This window comes from Arachis ipaensis, chromosome B09 (assembly GCF_000816755.2).
Source record: "Arachis ipaensis cultivar K30076 chromosome B09, Araip1.1, whole genome shotgun sequence".
Taxonomy (NCBI): Eukaryota; Viridiplantae; Streptophyta; class Magnoliopsida; order Fabales; family Fabaceae; genus Arachis; species Arachis ipaensis.
The window spans coordinates 128160928-128180640 of record NC_029793.2 but is presented as its reverse complement, the minus strand read 5'-3'; the positions used below and the strand labels follow the sequence as shown (position 1 = coordinate 128180640).

Here is a 19713-nt window from a genome sequence, read left to right as displayed (position 1 = left end):
ATTCTGTAGACACGTTAAAATCAGAGATTAATTAAATAATTATATTTAATAGGAATAAAAATTTAGGTTATATATATATATAAAAAAATCAAAATAAAAGAGTATTTAAGTGATAAGAAAATTTGAAAATTACTAAGTAATTAATGAAACATAAATGACTTTAGAAGTTAAAAAAATATTTTTTATTTACTAGTTTTAGTAATTTAATGTTTTATGATTGTTTTTAATAAATAGAAAAAATTAAAGACTTATATTAAAATGAAATGAATGCTAACGTATAAATTATGTTTTTTTTTATTTCGTATAGTCTATTATTATAAAATTAAGGAATAGAAATTGGTTTTATACATGTCCTAAACAGATCTATATAAATCGAATAGGACAAACTCGATTTTTAGGTATTTACATATAAATCTGTTCGGTAAGTCGGGTACCGGATGGTTCGGGTTGGTATCCTGGTTGGTGATGGGGCCTCGTCTGGTCGTGGGTTGCCGGTTAGACGTAGTCGAGGTCCCGAGCACTTCGCGTGGAAAGGGGGTGTCACCTGCAAAGACACTCCGACGCTCTAGTAAGTAAATATGCAGGCGAAAAAGGGGGGTAGAATGTGCGTGTCGTACCTTGGGGGAAGGGTAAAACCTTCCCCTTATATACCGTGTCAGAGGTGGGCCCTGCAAGGACAGGCCCACTTTCTTCGAGGCGTTCTCCTCACAGCTGTAGGTGAGCTGTCAGGGACGCGTATCCGAATCGGCTGCAAGGCGCCCTGCCCCTGACCGTTTGGGTCGGGTGGTGCCCGGGTCGGGCCAACCCGTAGAGGGTTTGGGCCAGGCCGCAACAGTGCCCCCACGCGCCAGTAATAGTCGTGAAAGCTATTAGTGGCGTGTTATTTCTCGTTCCGTGCGTTGTCGTCAGGTCGGCCACCCGTGGGAAGGACGTGCCCCCTACGCGCGTGTCTCTTGGTTATTGAGACGACCGTTCGTCGCTTCGTTCTTTGCGCTGAGCATTAAATGCTCATAATGAGTTGCAAAACCCTGCGCGCAAAGACCATTTTGCCCCTGGCCCTTTCGCGCTTTGTGTAGCGGTTTTTAAATAGTTTCTTCCTTCTCTCTCTCTCCCATTCTTGCTACTCTCATCTTCTTCACTCCCTGATATCCAAGACTTCGTTCGAGCCTTCCTGTGCCTCTCCTTTCCCTCCTAAGCTCCTGCAATCAATTCAGGTAACTCTCGATTTTTGCCTTCCTGTGCTTTACTGCTGTATGTTTGTTGCTTGTGTTTGTTCTGCATTTTTGCTGTTGTTGGTCTTTGATTTTGTTGGTAGATGGTGTTCTAGTGCCAGATAGATGCATTAGGGGAAGGGTACCATTCCAGGGTAGGCTTTTAGGTAGCTTGCATGATAGATATATGTAGCCATGCTTGATCTTAACTGTTGAATAGAATGGACGTAGTTCCTGGGTTTTTCCCGGATTCCCGACCTCATAGACTAACGGAGTGGTACCCCCGCTGTAGGTATGCCTCGCGTCGTTTCACGGGCTTCCACCTCTGCTGCGGGTTACGACCCCTATGCTTGGGTTGTTTCCGATTTGAAGGACTCCCTGAACCAGATGGACGAGGGGAGTTGACCGAATTCCGACAAGCCGAGTATCTCTGCAGAGGGACAGACGAGAAGGCCAACTATGACGTCTTCGTTCCTGCCCCCCATGAGCGGCTGTACGAGATCAATTTTCACTCCCCCTGGGTTGCCGACTGGATTTGGTTTTACAAAGCCATGTTCACCCAGGTGGGCGTTCGCATGCCGTTTTTCGACTTCCAGATGGCGCTTCTTAATCGGATATCCGTCTCGCCATCGCAGCTTCATCCGAACAGCTGGGCCTCTATCCATTGTTTCGAGATGGGTTGTGAATATCTCGAGCTGCCGGTATCGGTGAATGTCTTTCTTTTCTTCTTCAATCTCACTAACCCTTCCAAGGAGGGGAAAGCGAAGAAAGGGTTCCTGTCTTTCTGATCTGCCCAAGGTCGGAGGATATTTGGCTTGTTCGAGGACTCCTACCATGGGTTCAAAGACAAGTATTTCAAGGTTCGTCCCGTCAAAGGTCGTCATCCTTTTTGGTTGTCGCTAGAGGGTGAACGCCTCATCCCGACGTATTGGAGCTTCGGGGCGGGGTCTAATACTTTCATCAAGGTGACCTACAAGGTGATGTCCCCTGAAAATAAGAGGATTGCCGACGTGCTGTTCGCGGTTTTCGGAAAAAAACCACGTGAACCCACACCTCCTTATGGGTGACCGGGAGGTCGCCCGGAATTATATTTGTGAGCTATTTTGCCTTTGTGTTCTTGTGTTGCTTATCATTTAATTTGCTTTTTCCGACTTCACGAATGACGCATTTGTTTCTTTGTTGTAGTAGAGATGTCTGCTTCAGTGACAGGGCTCGAGGGTTTGGTTAAGACCTTTTTAGAGGATAGTGACGAGGAGAAGACGGACGAGAAGGTCGACGGGAAGTCTGAAGATCCTGTCGAGGAGAAGAAGGATCAGGCCGTGCCCTCTCCCCAAGATACCGCAATGAATTCGGCCGGGGTGCAGGTTTCCCCCACTCCCGAAGAGGCGGCCATTGCCGGACACTCGTCCTCTACCCGCCAAGATGACGATGATGTGGAACTTATTCATACTCCTAAGAGGCGGAGGGCATCTGCCAGCCCGGAAGGAACCTTTATCGTGATGGAGAAAAATTTTGATGCTGGGACTTTCATCGACTCCCACCTGATCCCTGGCATGGAGGAACATTTCCTTGGCATCGACCTGGCGGGGTAGGCGAGGTGGATGTATCGGACGCTGCTCCGTGGGGCCGTGATAGCTCAGAAGGCCGAGTTCAAGTTGTCGGAAATGCAGGCTCTTCGAAGAAAGCTTGAATCTTCTGGTAAGGCGAACAATGACTTCAAGGTGCAAGTCGAGCTGCTTCAGGGGCAGCTGTCCGAGGTGGGGAAAAAGCTCAAGGCTGCTGAGGAGAAAACAGAGTCTACCGAGGAGAAATTGAAGGCTTCCGATGAGACTGTGTCCCATTTAACCGAGCGGGAGATGACCCTAGAGAGCCAGCTGAGTGCCGCGCAGGGTCGGGTGGCAGCCTTGGAGAAGGAACGCGACCAGGCCGTTTCGTCGGCTAAAGCTGCTAAAGCCGAGGTCGACGAGCTTAAGAGGAAGCACAAGGCGACGAAGGAGCAAGGGAAGAATGCGATCTTCATGACCGAGGAGGCTCTGAAGGCTCAGGTGAAGATCGTGGCTCCAGACTTCGATACGTCGGCTATTGGGGTCTTCAAAACGATCCAGCACTGCAAGATTGTTGACACCGAAAATGAACTCTTGTAACTTTGGCTTTTGTATGGGTTTGTTGAATACTTTGTTGCAACTATTAACTTTATACTTTATTGGTCGCCTGGTCGGCTTATTGTTATTGCCTTTATCTTGCTTGGTAGCGTTTGTATTTTGTTACCGTCTTTTTGAGGCGAACTTATTGCTTGTGTATGTTTTGCCGTTCACGTAGGTAACTCGATTGAAACTGTTATGGTCTTATTATCACGGCCGTTCGTTATGGCTATGGTTCAGTTGGCTTCCCGGGGTGATCAATCCCGGGTTGCCGTTTACGAGCGCGATGGTGTGGGATTCGTATTGGGAGATAGTAGATTGGAGGATTCAAATAAGTAAGCATTAGTCGTTAGCTAAACAAATTTATGAACATGGTAGATATTTGATAAAAATAAACCATTGGGAATTAACAATGGGCTATATAGCTTATCAGGCCGCTTGGCCAGTGTGCCTGAGCTACGAATAAAATCTTCTCAGGTTACCTGCATTCCATGTTCTCGGGATTTCCTTGCCGTCGAGCCTTTCCAATTTGTAGGCGCCTTTGCCAAGCACCTCTTTGATTTTGTAAGGACCTTCCCAATTTGTCGCCAGCTTTCCTTCTCCTGGTGTCGGTGGCCCTATGTCGTTGCGTCGCAAGACGAGGTCGTCCTCTTCAAACTCCCTTTTGAGCACTTTGGTGTTGTAGCGCAGCGCCATTCTTTGTTTCAGTGCTACTTCCGACAAGTGAGCTATTTCCCTGGCCTCATTCACTAGGTCCTTCTCAACCGCCTCTTCCACTCCTTTCAGGAGTAATCGCGGGCTTGGCTCGCCGATCTCTACTGGTATCATTGCATCAACTCCGTATGTCAGACGAAAGGGTGTTTCGCCTGTGGAGCTTTTCTCGGTTGTGCAGTAGGACCATAGAACGGAGGCGAGTTCGTCGGCCCATGCCCCCTTTTTACTGTCTAGCCGTTTCTTAAGGCCTAGCAGGATGATTTTGTTTGCAGACTCAACCTGCCCATTCGTCTGGGGATGCTCCACCGAGGAGAACTTCTGTTTTACGCCCAGGCCAGTGAAGAACTCTGTGAATTTCTTGTCGGCGAATTGCGTTCCGTTGTCCGAGATGACGACTTCCGGGATCCCGAACCGCGTTATCACCTGCCTCCACATGAAATTTCTGCAGTTGGTTGACGATATACTAGCCAGTGGTTTAGCCTCTATCCATTTTGTGTAGTAGTCAACGGCGACTATGAGGTATTTGACTTGTCCGGGGCCGACTGGAAAGGGTCCCAATAGGTCGACTCCCCATTGTGCGAAGGGTCGGGAGGACGTCAGTAGTCTCAGCTCGGAAGCCGGCGCTCTGTAGAAGTTGGCGTTCTCTTGACACTTGACGCATTTTCTCACAAATTCGCCGGAGTCTTTCATCATTGATGGCCAGTAATACCCAGCTCGGATTAGCTTCCTTGCTAGGGCTTTGCCCCCGATGTGGTGGCCGCAGCATCCCTCATGAACTTCTCTAAGTACGTAGTCCGTCTGGTCGGGATGCAAGCACTTCAATAGGGGTTGGCTGAGTCCCTTTTTGAATAGTTGTCCCTGTATGATTGCGTATTTGGTTGCCTCCCTCCTCAGTGTTTTGACTGCTCTCTCATCGTCAGGTAGTTTGCCACGTTCCAGGAAATTTGTGATGGGGTCCAACCAGGAGGGGTTTGATTTTGCCAAATGGAAGGCCACCGTTGGCTCTTTTGCCATGCCCTGTATGAGAGACCGGTTGCCCGCTCCCGGCTTCGTGCTTGCTAGTTTAGATAGGAGGTCTGCCCGTGTGTTCCTCTCCCTCGGAACGTGTTGGATCGTGACCTCCTGAAACTGCCTGGTCAATTCTCTAACTTTTTTCAAGTACCTTTGCAGCAGCGGGTCTCTGGCTTGATAGCTTCCGTTCACTTGTGAGGTGACGACCTGTGAGTCGCTGCACACGTCCAGCCTTGTCGCCCCGACTTCCCGGGCTAGAATTAGCCCACCCAAGAGGGCTTCGTATTGCGCTTGGTTGTTTGATACGGGGAATTCGAACTTGGTCGATTGCTCGTATATGACCCCAGCCGGGATCTCTAAAATGACCCCGGCACCCCCAGACGTTTGGTTGGAGGCCTCGTCTACATGGAGCCTCCACCGTGTGCCCGTTTCCTTTTGGGGATCACCTGTTACCTCTACTAAGAAATCTGCCATCGCCTGTGCCTTGATTGCATGTCGGGGCTCGTACTGCAAGTCATATTGGGAGAGCTCGATGGCCCAAGTCATCATCCTTCCAGCCAAATCAGGCTTCTGGAGTACTTGGCGAATTGCTTGGTCCGTTCTCACGATGACACGGTGGCCCTGGAAGTATTGCCTCAGCCTTCGGGAGGAGGTTAGGAGTGCCAGCGCCAGTTTCTCCAGTTTGTTGTATCTCAGCTCTGCTCTTTGTAGCGCCCTGCTCACAAAGTAGATTGGTTGCTGAGCCTTCCCTTCTTCTCGTATCAGCACTGTTGCAAGCGCTTCCTCTGTTATGGCTAGGTAGAGGTAGAGTGGTTCTCCGGTCTTAGGCTTCCCGAGCACCGGAGGTGTTGCTAGGATCTCTTTGAAGCGGTTGAATGCTTCCTCGCATGCAGGAGTCCATTCAAACGCTATCCCCTTTTTCATCAGATTGAAGAAGGGCAGGGCTTTTGCTGCCGATGCGCCGAGAAAACGGGATAACGCAGTCAGCCTTCCTGCCAATCACTGGACGTCTTTGATACAACCCGGGCTCTTCATCTGGAGAATCGCTTGGCATTTCTCAGGGTTGGCTTCTACCCCTCTTTGGGTTATCATGAACCCGAGGAACTTCCCGGCCTCCATGGCGAAGGCGCATTTGAACGGGTTGAGCCTCATGCCGTGTTGTCGGAGGGACGCGAACACGCCCCCCAAGTTGCTTAGGAGGTCGGCAGGCCGTGTGGTTTTCGCGAGGATGTCGTCCACGTAGACTTCCACCGTCTTGCCTATGAGCCCGCAGAATATCTTGTTCATCAGCCTCTGGTATGTGGCGCCAGCTTTTTTTAGGCCAAATGGCATCACCTTGTAACAATAGGTCCCTCCTGGCGTTATGAACGCCGTCTTATCCTCGTCGGGCCGGTGCATCGGAATTTGATTGTACCCGGAGTAGGCATCCATGAAGCTCAGATACCGGTACCCCGCCGCTGCATTGACGAGCGCATCAATGTTGGGGAGGGGATAGCAGTCCTTGGGGCACGCTTTGTTGAGGTCGGAGTAGTCCACACACATTCTCCACCTCCCATTGTGCTTTTTTACTAAAACCACATTCGATAGCCAAGTGGAGTAGTCTAGTTCACGGATGAACCCTGCTTCGAGGAGGCCGGCCGTCTGCCTGGCCACCTCCTCTGCCCTTTCCTGTGACATCTTCCTCCTCTTTTAGGCCACTGGTTGGGTTCCCGGTTTGACGGCCAGGCTGTGCGACATGAGTTGGGGGTCTATCCCCGGCATGTCAAATGGCGTCCAAGCAAACAGATCAGCATTGGCTCTAATCATCTCCATCAGAGGTTCTTTCAATTCATGGGGGAGATTTCTGTTTATGAATGTGAATTTCTCTTCCGCGTCCCCAACTCTGAATTTTTCCAGGTCCCCCTCTGGCTCGGGCCTGGGCTTGTCGTCTATTCTGGCATCCAGGTCGGCGAGGAACACCCCTGATGCCTCTTTGGATTTTTTCCTCAAGGAGAGGCTGGCGTGGTCGCAGGCGACCGCCGTTTCCAACTCTCCTCTAATGGATCCTACGGATCCGTCATCAGTAACAAACTTCATTACGAGCAGCTTCGTATTGATCGCTGCCCCAAGGTCGTTGATGGTTTTCCTCCCCAGGATAATGTTGTAGGCTGTGGAATCCCGCAAAACTACAAAATCGGCCATTACTGTCCTTCGCCTCTGTCCCTGTCCCATGGAGGTCGGGAGGGAGATAATCCCATCGGGTTTGATGAAGTGATCGCCCAACCTTACCACACCGTGCTAGTGGGTCGCTAGGTCGGCGTCACGCAGTCCCAAGGCGTCAAATACGTTGCGGAACATGATGTTTGAGTCTGCCCCTGTATCCACGAGGATTCGTTTGACGAGGCCGGTTCCGACTCTGGCCGTGATGACCATGGGGGGCTTTCCGGGACCTCATCAAACCATTGGTCTTCTGGACTAAAGGAGATGGATGGGAGTCTCTGGGAACTTCTCGCAGGTGAAGAGGAGACTGCCAGAATTTTGGCGTCTTTCTTCTGTACTGATCTCGACCTTGGGGCTGAATTCCTCGCCGTTACTACGTTTACCACTGTGAGTCCGTAGTCGTCTCCCTCTGGTTCTTGGCGTCGTCTTGTCGCCCGGGATCTATCCTCGCCCTCGTGGTCGCGGTTCAGTCTCCTCGGCTCTCTAATGAGGTGGGAGAATTCGGCAAGTTTCCCGTCCCTGATTGCTTGCTCAAGTGCATCCTTCAGGTCGAAACAGTCTTGGGTCTTGTGCCCGTATCCCTTGTGATATTCACAATAAAGGCTTTTGTTCCCCCTGTTCGATCCTTCAGAGGTCGGGGTTTCGACAGTATTCCCTTCTCGGCTATCTGTTGGTAAACTTCCATGATCGGGGTCGTGAGGGGAGTGTAATTAGTGAACTTCCCGACTCGGGGGAATGGCTTTGTTGTCTTGTTCGCACCACCGTCCCTGGCGTGCTCCCTTGTTCTTTCTCCGCTCTCGTGGTGCCGAGTTTGGTTGTGAGAGGACTGCCGTTTGTTGGCAGCCACAACCCGGCTGACTTCTTCATCGTTAATGTACTCCCTCGCTACACACTGGATCTCCTGCATTGTCCAGACTGGTTTCGTAGTAAGATGCTTTCTGAAGTCCTCGTTCAGGAGTCCGTTCGTCAAGCACAAACTTGCTACTGAGTCCGTCAGCCCGTCAATCTCCAAGCATTAGTTGTTGAACCGATCCAGGTATTTCCTGGTCGTCTCGCCGAGTCTTTGAGTCACCCCCAGTAGGTTGATTGGGTGCTTTGCTTTGGCGATCCTGGTCGTGAATTGGGCTAAGAAGGCATGGATGATGTCCGCGAAACCGGTCACCCAGCCCTGCGGGAGGTTATTGAACCACCGTATTGCAGGTCTCGCCAAAGTGACCGAGAAAGCGCGACACCTGACCACGTCTCCCACTCCTTCTAGGTTCATCCTGGCCTCAAAGGCCGTGAGGTGTTCCAGTGGGTCTTGTGTTCCGTCGTACCTCATGTCCGTTGGCTTGTCAAAGTGTTTTGGCAGCTGGACCTCGAGTATGGAACGATGGAATGGGGTCGCTCCCATTATCACGGGTCCCCGGGTTCTCGCCGTTCTTCCTTCGTCGTCTTCCCGACGAGCGTCTTCGTGCCCGCGATCCGTTGTACGCCGCCTCTCCTGCCGGGCATAGATGACGGGGTCATGGCGTCTTCTCGCGCGTCCTCTTTCCCCATCACTTTCGGACTCAGCCTGGGGGCTGAGCATGCGTCTGGAGTGGCTCCTAGAGTGAGAGCGGGAGTGACTTTGTTCTGGGGTGTGCTGATCGTGTTCTCTATCTGCTAGCCGGCGTTCCAAGTCTTGCATTCTGTGGCGCAGCTCTTGCATTATTCTGGCGTGATTGTTGCCAGTTCCCCCGAAGGGGCGTCTCTCGTGAGATTGTGTTGCGTTTCTCGGGGGGGATCTTAGATACTGTCGGGAATCAGTCGCGGCGGCGTCTCCTCCGGGCTCGGCCTCGCGGCCTGTCCCACTTTGGACTAGTACAAAGTCCATGGTCGAGTCCCTACAGACGGCGCCAATGTTCGGTAAGTCGGGTACCGGACGGTTCGGGTTGGTATCCTGGTTGGTGATGGGGGCCTCGTCTGGTCGTGGGTTGCCGGTTAGACGTAGTCGAGGTCCTGAGCACTTCGCGTGGAAAGGGGGGTGTCACCTGCAAATACACTCCGACGCTCTGGTCAGTAAATGTGCAGGCGAAAAAGGGGGGTAGAATGTGCATGTCGTACCTTGGGGGAAGGGTAAAACCTTCCCCTTATATACCGTGTCAGAGGTGGGCCCTGCAAGGACAGGCCCACTTTCTTCGAGGCGTTCTCCTCACAGCTATAGGTGAGCTGTCAGGACGCGTATCCGAATCGGCTGCAAGGCGCCCTGCCCTTGACCGTTTGGGTCGGGTGGTGCCCGGATCGGGCCAACCCGTAGAGGGTTTGGGCCAGGCCGCAACAAAATCGAATTTCGATCTATTATGGACAAAATATACATATTAAATCAAATAATACATAATAAACAAGTATTTAAAAATAAAAATAATTTATGTTAATAAATTGATTGGAGACTAAAATTACACATATATCTTGAATAAAAATTGGTTTCATACATGTTCTACATAGATCTATATAAATCGACTCAGACAAACTCGATTTTTAAGTATTTACATATAAATCGAATACATACATAATAAATAAGTATAAATTAAAATAAAATTTATATTTAGGGTTTATAAATAAAACCGTAGTTTTTTTTTATATATATAAAAGATTATTATTATTACTATTATTATCATTACTTATTCTCCTGGATTTTATATTGTTATTGTTTATTATTACTATAATAGCATTTCATGGCCCAATTTGATTTTTATGTTCAAAAGAGTATTTCTTGGTCCAAACACTATGACCATACCCAAAAAAAGAAAGAAAGAGATTATCTCCCTTGACCATTAATTAATCTCCCAATTATGCATTAATTTATCCTGCAAACATCACTAATTATTTTTGGTAACTGCTCACATGAAGATACCAAAAACATCTTTTTATGATGATTCTTGTTTAAAAAGTGTAGCTTATTTGTTTAACAACACTTTAAATAAAAGTAACACTTTTACTTTAAATAAAAATCAAACCCTACAATCTATCATTCAATGATCAAAATGATGTATATTCACATGATAACAATCATTAAATCTTCATTGGAGTAGCCACCATTATTTTTTTCTAACTACGGATGATTGTCACTCATTTGTTGTACATCAGCCATTGTCCCCGATTGTGGCTAGAGGTGAACTACGCGTCAACAATTTCCTCATGCCACTTCATTTCAGCATGTACTGAAAAAAATTACTTTTAGCACGATAGTATTATCCGACTTTCAAAGAAAAGAACAAGTGGTATTAGGTAATGACACAGAAACTCTTATTGCAGATGTTGGTTATTCATATCTGATTTCTTTGGATAGTAACAAAAGGTTTATTCTTAAATAATTATTAGATTCCCCTGATATATCTCACAGTTTAATTAATGTGTATCAATTTACAGTAGATAATAAATGTTATTTTGAATTTCACCCTAATGCTTGTTATGTGAAATCTCAGGACACCAATCAGATCCTTCTATAAGGGTCATCTAAGCAAGAAGTTTATGAATTTGAACGAGTAGCTATAACTAGATCACCAATCATTACATCTAAACCTCTTGCTTTCATTGTTATCTGTAATACTTTTGATGTTTGGCACAAAAAATTAGGCCATTGTGATTCTAAAATATTTCACTTGTTCTTAATACTTGTAATATTTCTTTTGATAGAACTAGAAATAACAATGATAATAATTCTTCATCCTTATGCAAATTATATTGTATGTCTCAAATGCATGCTTTGCCTTTTCAATTAAACACTTATCAATTTAATCAACCATTGGAAATGGTATATACTGATGTATGGTGTCCCTCTTTTGTCCTTTTTCATCATGGTTTTTTTTTACTATGTATCTTTTCTTGATGCTTAATCATGATATTCGTGCATCTTCCTGCTATCTTCCAAGTCATAAGTCTTTACAGCATTCCAACAATGTAAAATATAGATGGAGAAATATACTGGTTATCACATTAAACAAATACAAACAGATCATGGTCAAAAATATATATCACATTATTTTCAAGATTTTTTAGTTACTAATGGCATTTTTCATAGATATTCATGTACATCAACATAATGGTAGGATAGAAAGAAAACATAGACATATAGTTGAAGTAGGACTATTAATGCTAGCTACTACATGTTTACCACTAAAACACTGGGATGATGCTTTTTTATCTGCTTCTTTTATAATTAATAGATTGCCATCTCATGTTCTCTCTAATAAATCACAATTTAAAATGCTTAATCATCATGCACCAGATTATAATCTACTTGAAATTTTTGGTTGTGGTTGCTATCCCTTGCTAACTCCTTAAACTCATCTAAATTTCAATATATATCTAATTTATGCATTTTTATGGGTTATGCACCTCAACACAAAAGGTATAAATGTATGAATTCCATGGGTAAGATTTTTATTACAAGACATGTTTGATAAGTTGTTGTTTCCTTATAATACTATGTTTCAACAAGTTTATAAACCTCCAACCAAGAATTCAACAATTCAATCTATTTTACCTGTTCCTATCCTCACCTCTAATGAGATCGCTCACACAATTTTCTCATATTCATCCTTATCACAATCCCCACTATCAACACAAGATACACTACGTAATCAAATTTTTTCTTCCTCTACTACCTCATCTGAGACTTCATAGCCAGATAATACCACTCCTACTACACAACCTACTCCCAATTATCCAATTACCACCTATCAATCCCTCCACCAATACTAACACTCACTCTATGATCACTAGATCAAAAATTGGTCCCTTAAAACCCAAAGCACTACAAGCAAGTGCCAAGAAAATTCTAGACCTTGTTAATGAAATACCAACAAGAACTAAATTAGCTCTCACCACTGATCATTGGACAAGAGCAATGCAGGAAGAACTTAGTGCATTACATAAAAACAACACATGGATAGTAGTTGATCCTTCTCCTGGCAGTACCATTATTGGTTATCGCTGGGTTTATTCTATTAAAAAGCATCCTAATGGTACCATTCTAAAATACAAAGCAAGGCTAATAGCTAAAGATTTTCATCAAAGAGAGGGTATTAATTATGATTAAGTGTGCAGTCCCGTCATTAAGGCAACAACAATTAGAATTATTCTGACAACTACAGTTACTAAAGCCTGGACAATTCGACAATTTGACTTCAACAATACTTTTCTTAATGAATAACTTCAAGAGACAGTTTACATGCAGCAACCATGATCCTTCCCTCAAGGTCCATCATATCAGTTTTCAAGTTAAATAAATCTATTTATGGTTTAAAGCATGCCCCGAGGGCTTGGTTTACTAAATTAGCTTCAACTTTGTCACAATTTGACGTCAAGAATACCAGGTCAGATCTTTCCTTGTTTATTCGTTTTACTTCTACCTCTACTATGTATGTTTTAGTTTATGTTGATGATATACTTGTTCCGTGCAATGATAATAATGAAATCACCAAATTGATATCACAATTACATACTTTATTTGCCTTAAAAGACTTAGGAGACTTCAATTTCTTCTTAGGTATTGAGGCTTTTAAGACAGAATCTAGTTCATATATCCTCTCTCAAACCAAATATATCAAAGTATTGCTAGTTAAATCTCATATGCATGAATCACATTCTATGCCAACACCCATGATCACTACTACTAAATTATCTACACATGGTAGTGAAATATATAAGAATCCTACTCAATACAGATCTATTGTTGGTGCATTGCAATATGCAACCTTAATCAGGCCAGATATTACATATGCATTCAATAAAGTTTTACAGTACATGCATAACCCTCTTTTATCCCACTGGAAATGTGTTAGAAGAATCATTCGATACTTGGTAGGTACCATGGATCAAGGGCTCTTTTTTCAACCCAATGCTAATTTTAAATTATTTGCCTTTGCAAATTAAAATTGAGGTTCAGATATGGATGATAGAAGATTAACCACAAGATACTGTGTTTATCTAAGAACCAATCTAATCTCTTAGGCAAGCCAAAAGAAGCACTCAATAAGCAAATCCAGTGCAAAAGTGGAGTTTAAGAGCATAGCTGCTGCTAAAACAGACATTTGATGGGTTTAAATTCTGTTCATAGAACTACACATTCAATGCTCAAGCATTCCAATCTTATACAATGACAATATTAGTGCAGTTATTCTCACTAAAAATCCTATTTTGCACAACAAGACCAAACATTTTGATCTAGACATGCATTCAGTTCGAGAAAAAATAAACCAGCATTAATTAATTGTTGTGCACATCCCAGCAGAAGACCAAGTCATAGATCTTCTCACCAAACCTCTCTGTTATACAAGTTTTCAGAAATTCAGAACCAAACTCAGGGTCTTACCTAAAACGCCATGAGTTTGCCATGAGGGTGTTGAGAATAAGAAGGATATAAAGAACATTACGTAGCTAGCAAGATAATCAAGATTACTCTTCTCTATTTTGTTATATAGTTACTGATGTAGAATTCTATTAGTTCTGCTATGGTATTAGTTAGTACCAGTGTTGTATAGAGATCAGATGCATGTCATTATTAGAATAGTTTATTCATTCACATTCATTACAATAAATACAATTCAACTATAGTTCTCTCACTTCTCTACAACTACTGCATAATTGCTTCTGCTCAACGTGTTGTATGTTCTCATAGGCAACTATCTATGAATTATGATAGCAATAAAGAAAAATCTATAGTCAAAACTATCATAATAGAAATCTAAAGATTATTATCAACATGGATGACTAATAATAAAATCTTCATGGCAATCATCTGAATAGGAATAGAAGACAAATTTAAAATAAAAAAACCATGTAACAATTAACTCATGTTTTATTTATAATAGTGTCTATATATGTCACTTGGAGTTAAAATGGTACCATTTCATTATAACTCATTGTTATTGTGTTTTACATCTAATTTAAAAACTCTTCTTAAAAGAAATGAATTTGAAATCATAAATTTAATTCAAACTATTTTTCACAACTTTTTTTTATATTTTATTTTCTACGACTTTCTTTTCTGTCACTCTCCATTATTCCATTTTAACATTAAGACTGAAATTTCTCTAGATTATTTTTTTCTTTCCTATTTTAGGTCCACTAATTTCCGCATCATTCTTATGGAAAAATAAAATGAGGCCCACATGAGATAAAATATTTTTTGCCCTTACATTTACATTATTGACCTTTTAGTAACTTGGTCGCATTTATTATCTGTTATGTAAATTTCAAAAGATGCTCTTCACAACCATGTGCCATATTACCACTGGCTGATTAAACAGAAGTCACCTTTAGCCACCGTAAGTATGGCCATCACAGAACTCATTGAATATGAGAGTCATGAAAGATGGAAAAATAGGCAAGTAACCGGAAGAAATAAAGAGAAAATTACAGAAACATGAGACTGAAATAAATGATGAAAGGCAAGACTTTGGGAGGATTAGAGAGTATAATAAGATGATGGACACAAAATATGAAATGCAAACGATGATGTATTGTGAGAAAGAAGAGCATGATAGAAGGATACATTACTTAGACATACAACACATAGAAAACTCAATAAAAAATCCTTTTCTTTTACAAAATAATTTTTGGATGATAGAATATTTGAGGAGGTGATCTAGAAAACTCGAATGAGATCTTAATTTGGCCAAAAACTAAAATATGAAAAAGGGAAAGAAAATATAGGCAATGAGAATTAGGGGAATAAGAATAGTAAATCTTCATTTGGTCCGCAATACTCACTAGACTTTGAAAAAGTAATACAAAAAAATCTTTCTCAGAAAAACAAGACCAGGATGGGGAGGAAGCTTGGATCAAGTGGCTGTAAGGATAATAAAGAAAGATCAAAGGGTACTGTAAGAAAAAGGAAAAGAAGAGAGTGTAAAAAAGATATAAGAGAAAGAAGTAAATCAGCAAAGAAAAAAAGATCTCCTGTGAGTCTCCATAAAAGAAGAAAGGGAAAGGTCAGAGAAGAAAACACAGTATAGACGAGTCCAAGAAGAAGGGGAGACAAACTATATCGAAGCCAAAAGCTATTAGCGAAAGCGAAGCTAAAGACACTAAAGAAGAAGTGATAAGGACGTGGAGAGTGCACTCTCAACTGATGTTGAAATGTAATGAGGAAGAAGCAATAATGGACTATATCAAGAAAGCATTGACAGAAACAAAGAAGCAATAAGAGATAAGCATAAGAATAAGAAGACGTGGAAGGAAGAGTGGGTCCTTAAAACAGGTCCAATAACTGCTGCGCTAGTAAAAAGGGTGGATGGTATGGTCCAATTTGGCTTGAGGAATGGAGAATGATTGTGTATGATATCAGTTGTAATTAGGGGTGTGCATTAGGGGTGGCAAAACGGGTCGAGCCCGTCGGGCCGATCCGCTAAACCCGCTAAAAAAGGCGGATCGGGCTAGGATTTGGAGCCCGCCAAATTAAAAAAATCCGCCAAACCCGCACCGCCAAATTTTCGGGTGACCCGAGCTATGGCCCGGACCCAATCTGAAATAATGACCGGGTCTACTTTTGAGACCCATACCCGGCCCTAGACCCGATGAAATCACATCAAATTAGCCCCTAAAGTGTTCGGGACCGGGCCGGGCCATGCACACCCCTAGTTGTAATAGAGCTTACTCGTGTTGATCAGGTGTTGGTTATGTTTATTTATGTTTGCTTTCTATGAGACCAAAATCTTTGCTCCTCGATGGCGATGTCGTAGGAAAATAACTGATTGTTAGGTTGGTTTAAATGGTAATTAGGGGTTGTTCTTTTTGTTTGATTATGTTTAGTTTGGCATAGGCATGAAAAAGTGCTCTAGATTGTTTTTGCAGTGGAGGAGTTATGTTCTTTTGGTGTTAATATTTAGAAATGTAGGTGTTATTTAGGTCTTTTGGTGTTGAAATTTTTAGTTTGGTTTTTGCTTTGTTATAGTTTTGAACCTTTGTCCTTCTCCCACTATTTAGGTGGTCAATAGTTACTCTAATTTATCTAAAAAAATGGTATCATATTGTGATATGGTTGAAAATAATAACTAATCCTGATAACTATTATGATCAACAATATCCAACTTGTAAACAAGTTCTAGTCGTGTACAAAGTGTAAGCATGAAACAATTAAAAAAAATAAAAGAGTTGCATGATTGGATGTCTTCTTTTCACCACAAGAATAATATAAATAAGTGGTCTAGTTTTAAATTTATGTATGACATTTTAATTAAGAGTTATGAGGCATAGTTAGAGTTGTTGAGAGTAAAATTTGTAAGGTTCTATTTTGAGTATTGTGATTCCACATTTATTTTGTGTACTAATTTTTTAGTTATTCTTTTTTTTTTTAGAAATGATTGGTTTTGTACTTTTAGTATCTTTTCTTTATATTTAAGTTGAGTGTTTACATGATTTAATTTAGTATTTAGGTAAAATTATGTTACGGCCCAACCCAAACGACATGCTGGGGACCAATCCACAAGCTACTCGACCCGAACGGGCGGGCACGAGACGTTCGAGAACCGACCTGAACACGCGTCCTTTACAGCTCACCGCTACACCTGTATTGGGAAATTTCGAGGAAGGTGGGTCTGTTCTCGCGAGACCCACTCTTGACAGGGTATATATGGGGAGGGTCCTACCCGTCTCCCCAAGGTACGTCACACACTATTCTACCACTTTCTCACCTGCACACCTGACTGACTTGAGCGTCGGAGTGTCTTTGCAGGTGACACCCCTCCCTTGCGAGAAGCTCGGAACATCGCCCGTCATCACCACCCAACCCCCTGGTCCCTTACCAGTCGAGAGCTCCGCTCACCCGAGAAACGTCCTTGATCCGTCCGGTACTCGACCAACCGAACATTGGCGCCGTCTGTGGGGACCGAATAGATGGACTTCGTATTGGTCCCTGGGGAGCTAGGGAACGCAACCAAACCAAGGGGGGACGCCTCCGTGGCTTCCTCACGTGAACGCACGAGGTCCCCCCCGCGACAAGCCGAGCAATCCTCGCGATCCCAGGAGAGACGCCCTTTTGGGGGAACAGGCAGTGATAGTACCAGGATAATGCAGGAACTGAGACACAGGGTACAGAACCTGGAGCGCGACCTAAAACGTGAGCTCGCGAACCGCGGGCAACGTCGGCAAACCCCCGAGCCCGACCACTCGCGGTCCCCTCGGCAAAGAAGTCGTTCCAGGGGCACGCCGAGCCCCTGATCGGAATCGGATAGCCCTCGGGAGAACAGAGGGACGCTGAGAAGGCGACGCGATCCCTTGATATACGCGAGATCTTCGAGGAAAGGAGCTACCGTGAACAATCAGGAAAAAGAACGCGACGAAGAAAGGGCTAGAACAACCCGGCGTCCCGTGATCATGGGAGCAACCCCTTTCCATCACTCAGTCCTCGAGGTGTGGCTGCCAAAACACTTTGATAAGGCAACGGACATGAGGTATGATGGAACCCAAGATCCGCAAGAGCACCTAACGGCCTTTGAGGCCAGGATGAACTTGGAAGGAGTTGGCGACGAGGTGAGATGTCGCGCCTTCCCGGTCACTTTGGCAGGACCTGCAATCCGGTGGTTCAACAACCTCCCGCAGGGTTCCGTGGCCAAGTTTTCCGACATCAGCCGCGCCTTCTTGGCCCAGTTCACCACCCGCATCGCAAAGGCGAAACACCCGATCAACCTGCTCGGGGTGACGCAAAGATCCGGCGAACCGACTAGAAAATACATAGACAGGTTCAACGACGAGTGTTTGGAGATAGACGGTCTAACCGACTTGGTGGCCAGTTTATGTTTGATAAATGGACTCCGAAACGAGGATTTCAGGAAACATCTTACCACCAAGCCTGTGTGGACGATGCAAGAAATCCAAGACGTCGCGAGGGAATACATCAATGACGAAGAAGTCAGTTAGGTGGTGGCGGCCAATAAACGTCAGCCCGCCTACAACCAAGCTCGTCAACACGATAGCAGGGAAAGACTGAAGGAGCACCCCAAAGACGGAGTGCCGGCCAAGACCTTCAAGCCGTTCCCCCGAGTTGGAAAGTTCACCAACTATACCCCCCTCGCAGTCCCTATTGTGGAAGTCTACCAGCAGATAGCCGAGAAGGGAATTTTGTCGAAACCCCGACCTCTGAAGGACAGAACAGGAGGAAACAAGAATCTATATTGTGATTATCACAAGGGCTATAGACACAAAACACAGGATTCTTTTGACCTAAAGGACGCGCTGGAGCAAGCGATCCGAGATGGAAAGTTAAGCGAGTTCTCCCACCTCATCAGGGAGCCGAGAAGACGAGATCGCGACCGAGATGCAGAGGACAAGAGTCGCCCGGTAAAGCGACGCCAAGAGCCCGGCCTCACGATAGTAAACGTAGTGATCGAAAGGGATGCGGCTCCAAGATCGAAATCGGCGCATAAGAAGGACGCCAAAGTTCTGGCGGTCTCGTCATCCCACCCTGCGCCAAACTTCAAGAAGACTCCGTCCATATCATTCGGTCCAGGGGACCAATGGTTTGACGAAGCCATGGAAAACCCCCCAATGGTCATCACGGCCAAGGTAGGAATCGGCCTGATTAAGCGAATTCTCGTAGACACCGGCGCCGACTTGAATATCATGTTCCGCAACGTTTTCGATGCTTTGGGTCTCCGAGATGCCGATCTAAGGACTCACCAGCACGGGGTAGTAGGGCTGAGCGACCACTTTATCAAGCCTGATGGAATAATCTCTCTACCAGTATCCATAGGACTGGGACAGGGGAAAAGGTCGGTAATGGCGGAGTTCGTAGTCCTGCGAGACTCCATGGCCTACAACGTCATCCTAGGAAGAAAGACCATCAACGACCTCAGAGCAGTAATTAGTACAAAGATGTTGATAATGAAGTTCATCGCTGATGACGGATCAGTGGGATCCATCAAGGGAGACCTGGAAACGGCAGTCGCATGCGACAATGCCAGTCTCTCCTTGAGAAAGATATCCAAAGAGGCATCAGGAGTATTCCTAGCCAACCTGGACGCTAGGGTCGACGACAAACCCAGACCCGAGCCAGAAGGAAATCTGGAAAAGTTCAGGGTCAGCGACTCGGAAGAGAAGTTCACCTTCGTGAACAGGAACCTCCCCTATGACCTGAAAGAACCTCTGATGGAGATGATTAGGGCTAACGGCGACCTATTTGCCTGGACGCCAGCCGACATGCCGGGGATAGATCCCTAGCTCATGTCACACTACCTGGCCGTCAAGAAGGAAGCCAAGCCGATGGCTCAGAGGAGACGGAAAATGTCACAAGAAAGGGCAGAGGAGGTGGCCAGGGAAACGGCTAGCCTCCTCGAAGCCGGATTCATCTGGGAACTCGACTACTCAACTTGGCTGTCGAACGTAGTTCTAGTTAGAAAGCACAATGGAAAATGGAGGATGTGCATGGATTACTCTGATCTTAACAAAGCATGTCTCAAAGATTGCTATCCCCT

General features: G+C 44.8%; 2 protein-coding genes across 2 annotated transcripts; both read left to right on the top strand.

The window, feature by feature from the left end:
- Positions 2813 to 3355, top strand: LOC107616003 (tropomyosin, smooth muscle/fibroblast CTM1-like). The gene has a single exon (XM_016318013.1). It carries the CDS (start codon positions 2813 to 2815, stop codon positions 3353 to 3355), a length of 543 nt encoding a protein of 180 aa, XP_016173499.1.
- LOC107616004 lies at positions 17618 to 19459 on the top strand. The gene is made up of 2 exons (XM_016318014.1): positions 17618 to 18094; positions 18185 to 19459. Exons 1-2 carry the CDS (start codon positions 17618 to 17620, stop codon positions 19457 to 19459), a joined length of 1752 nt encoding a protein of 583 aa, XP_016173500.1.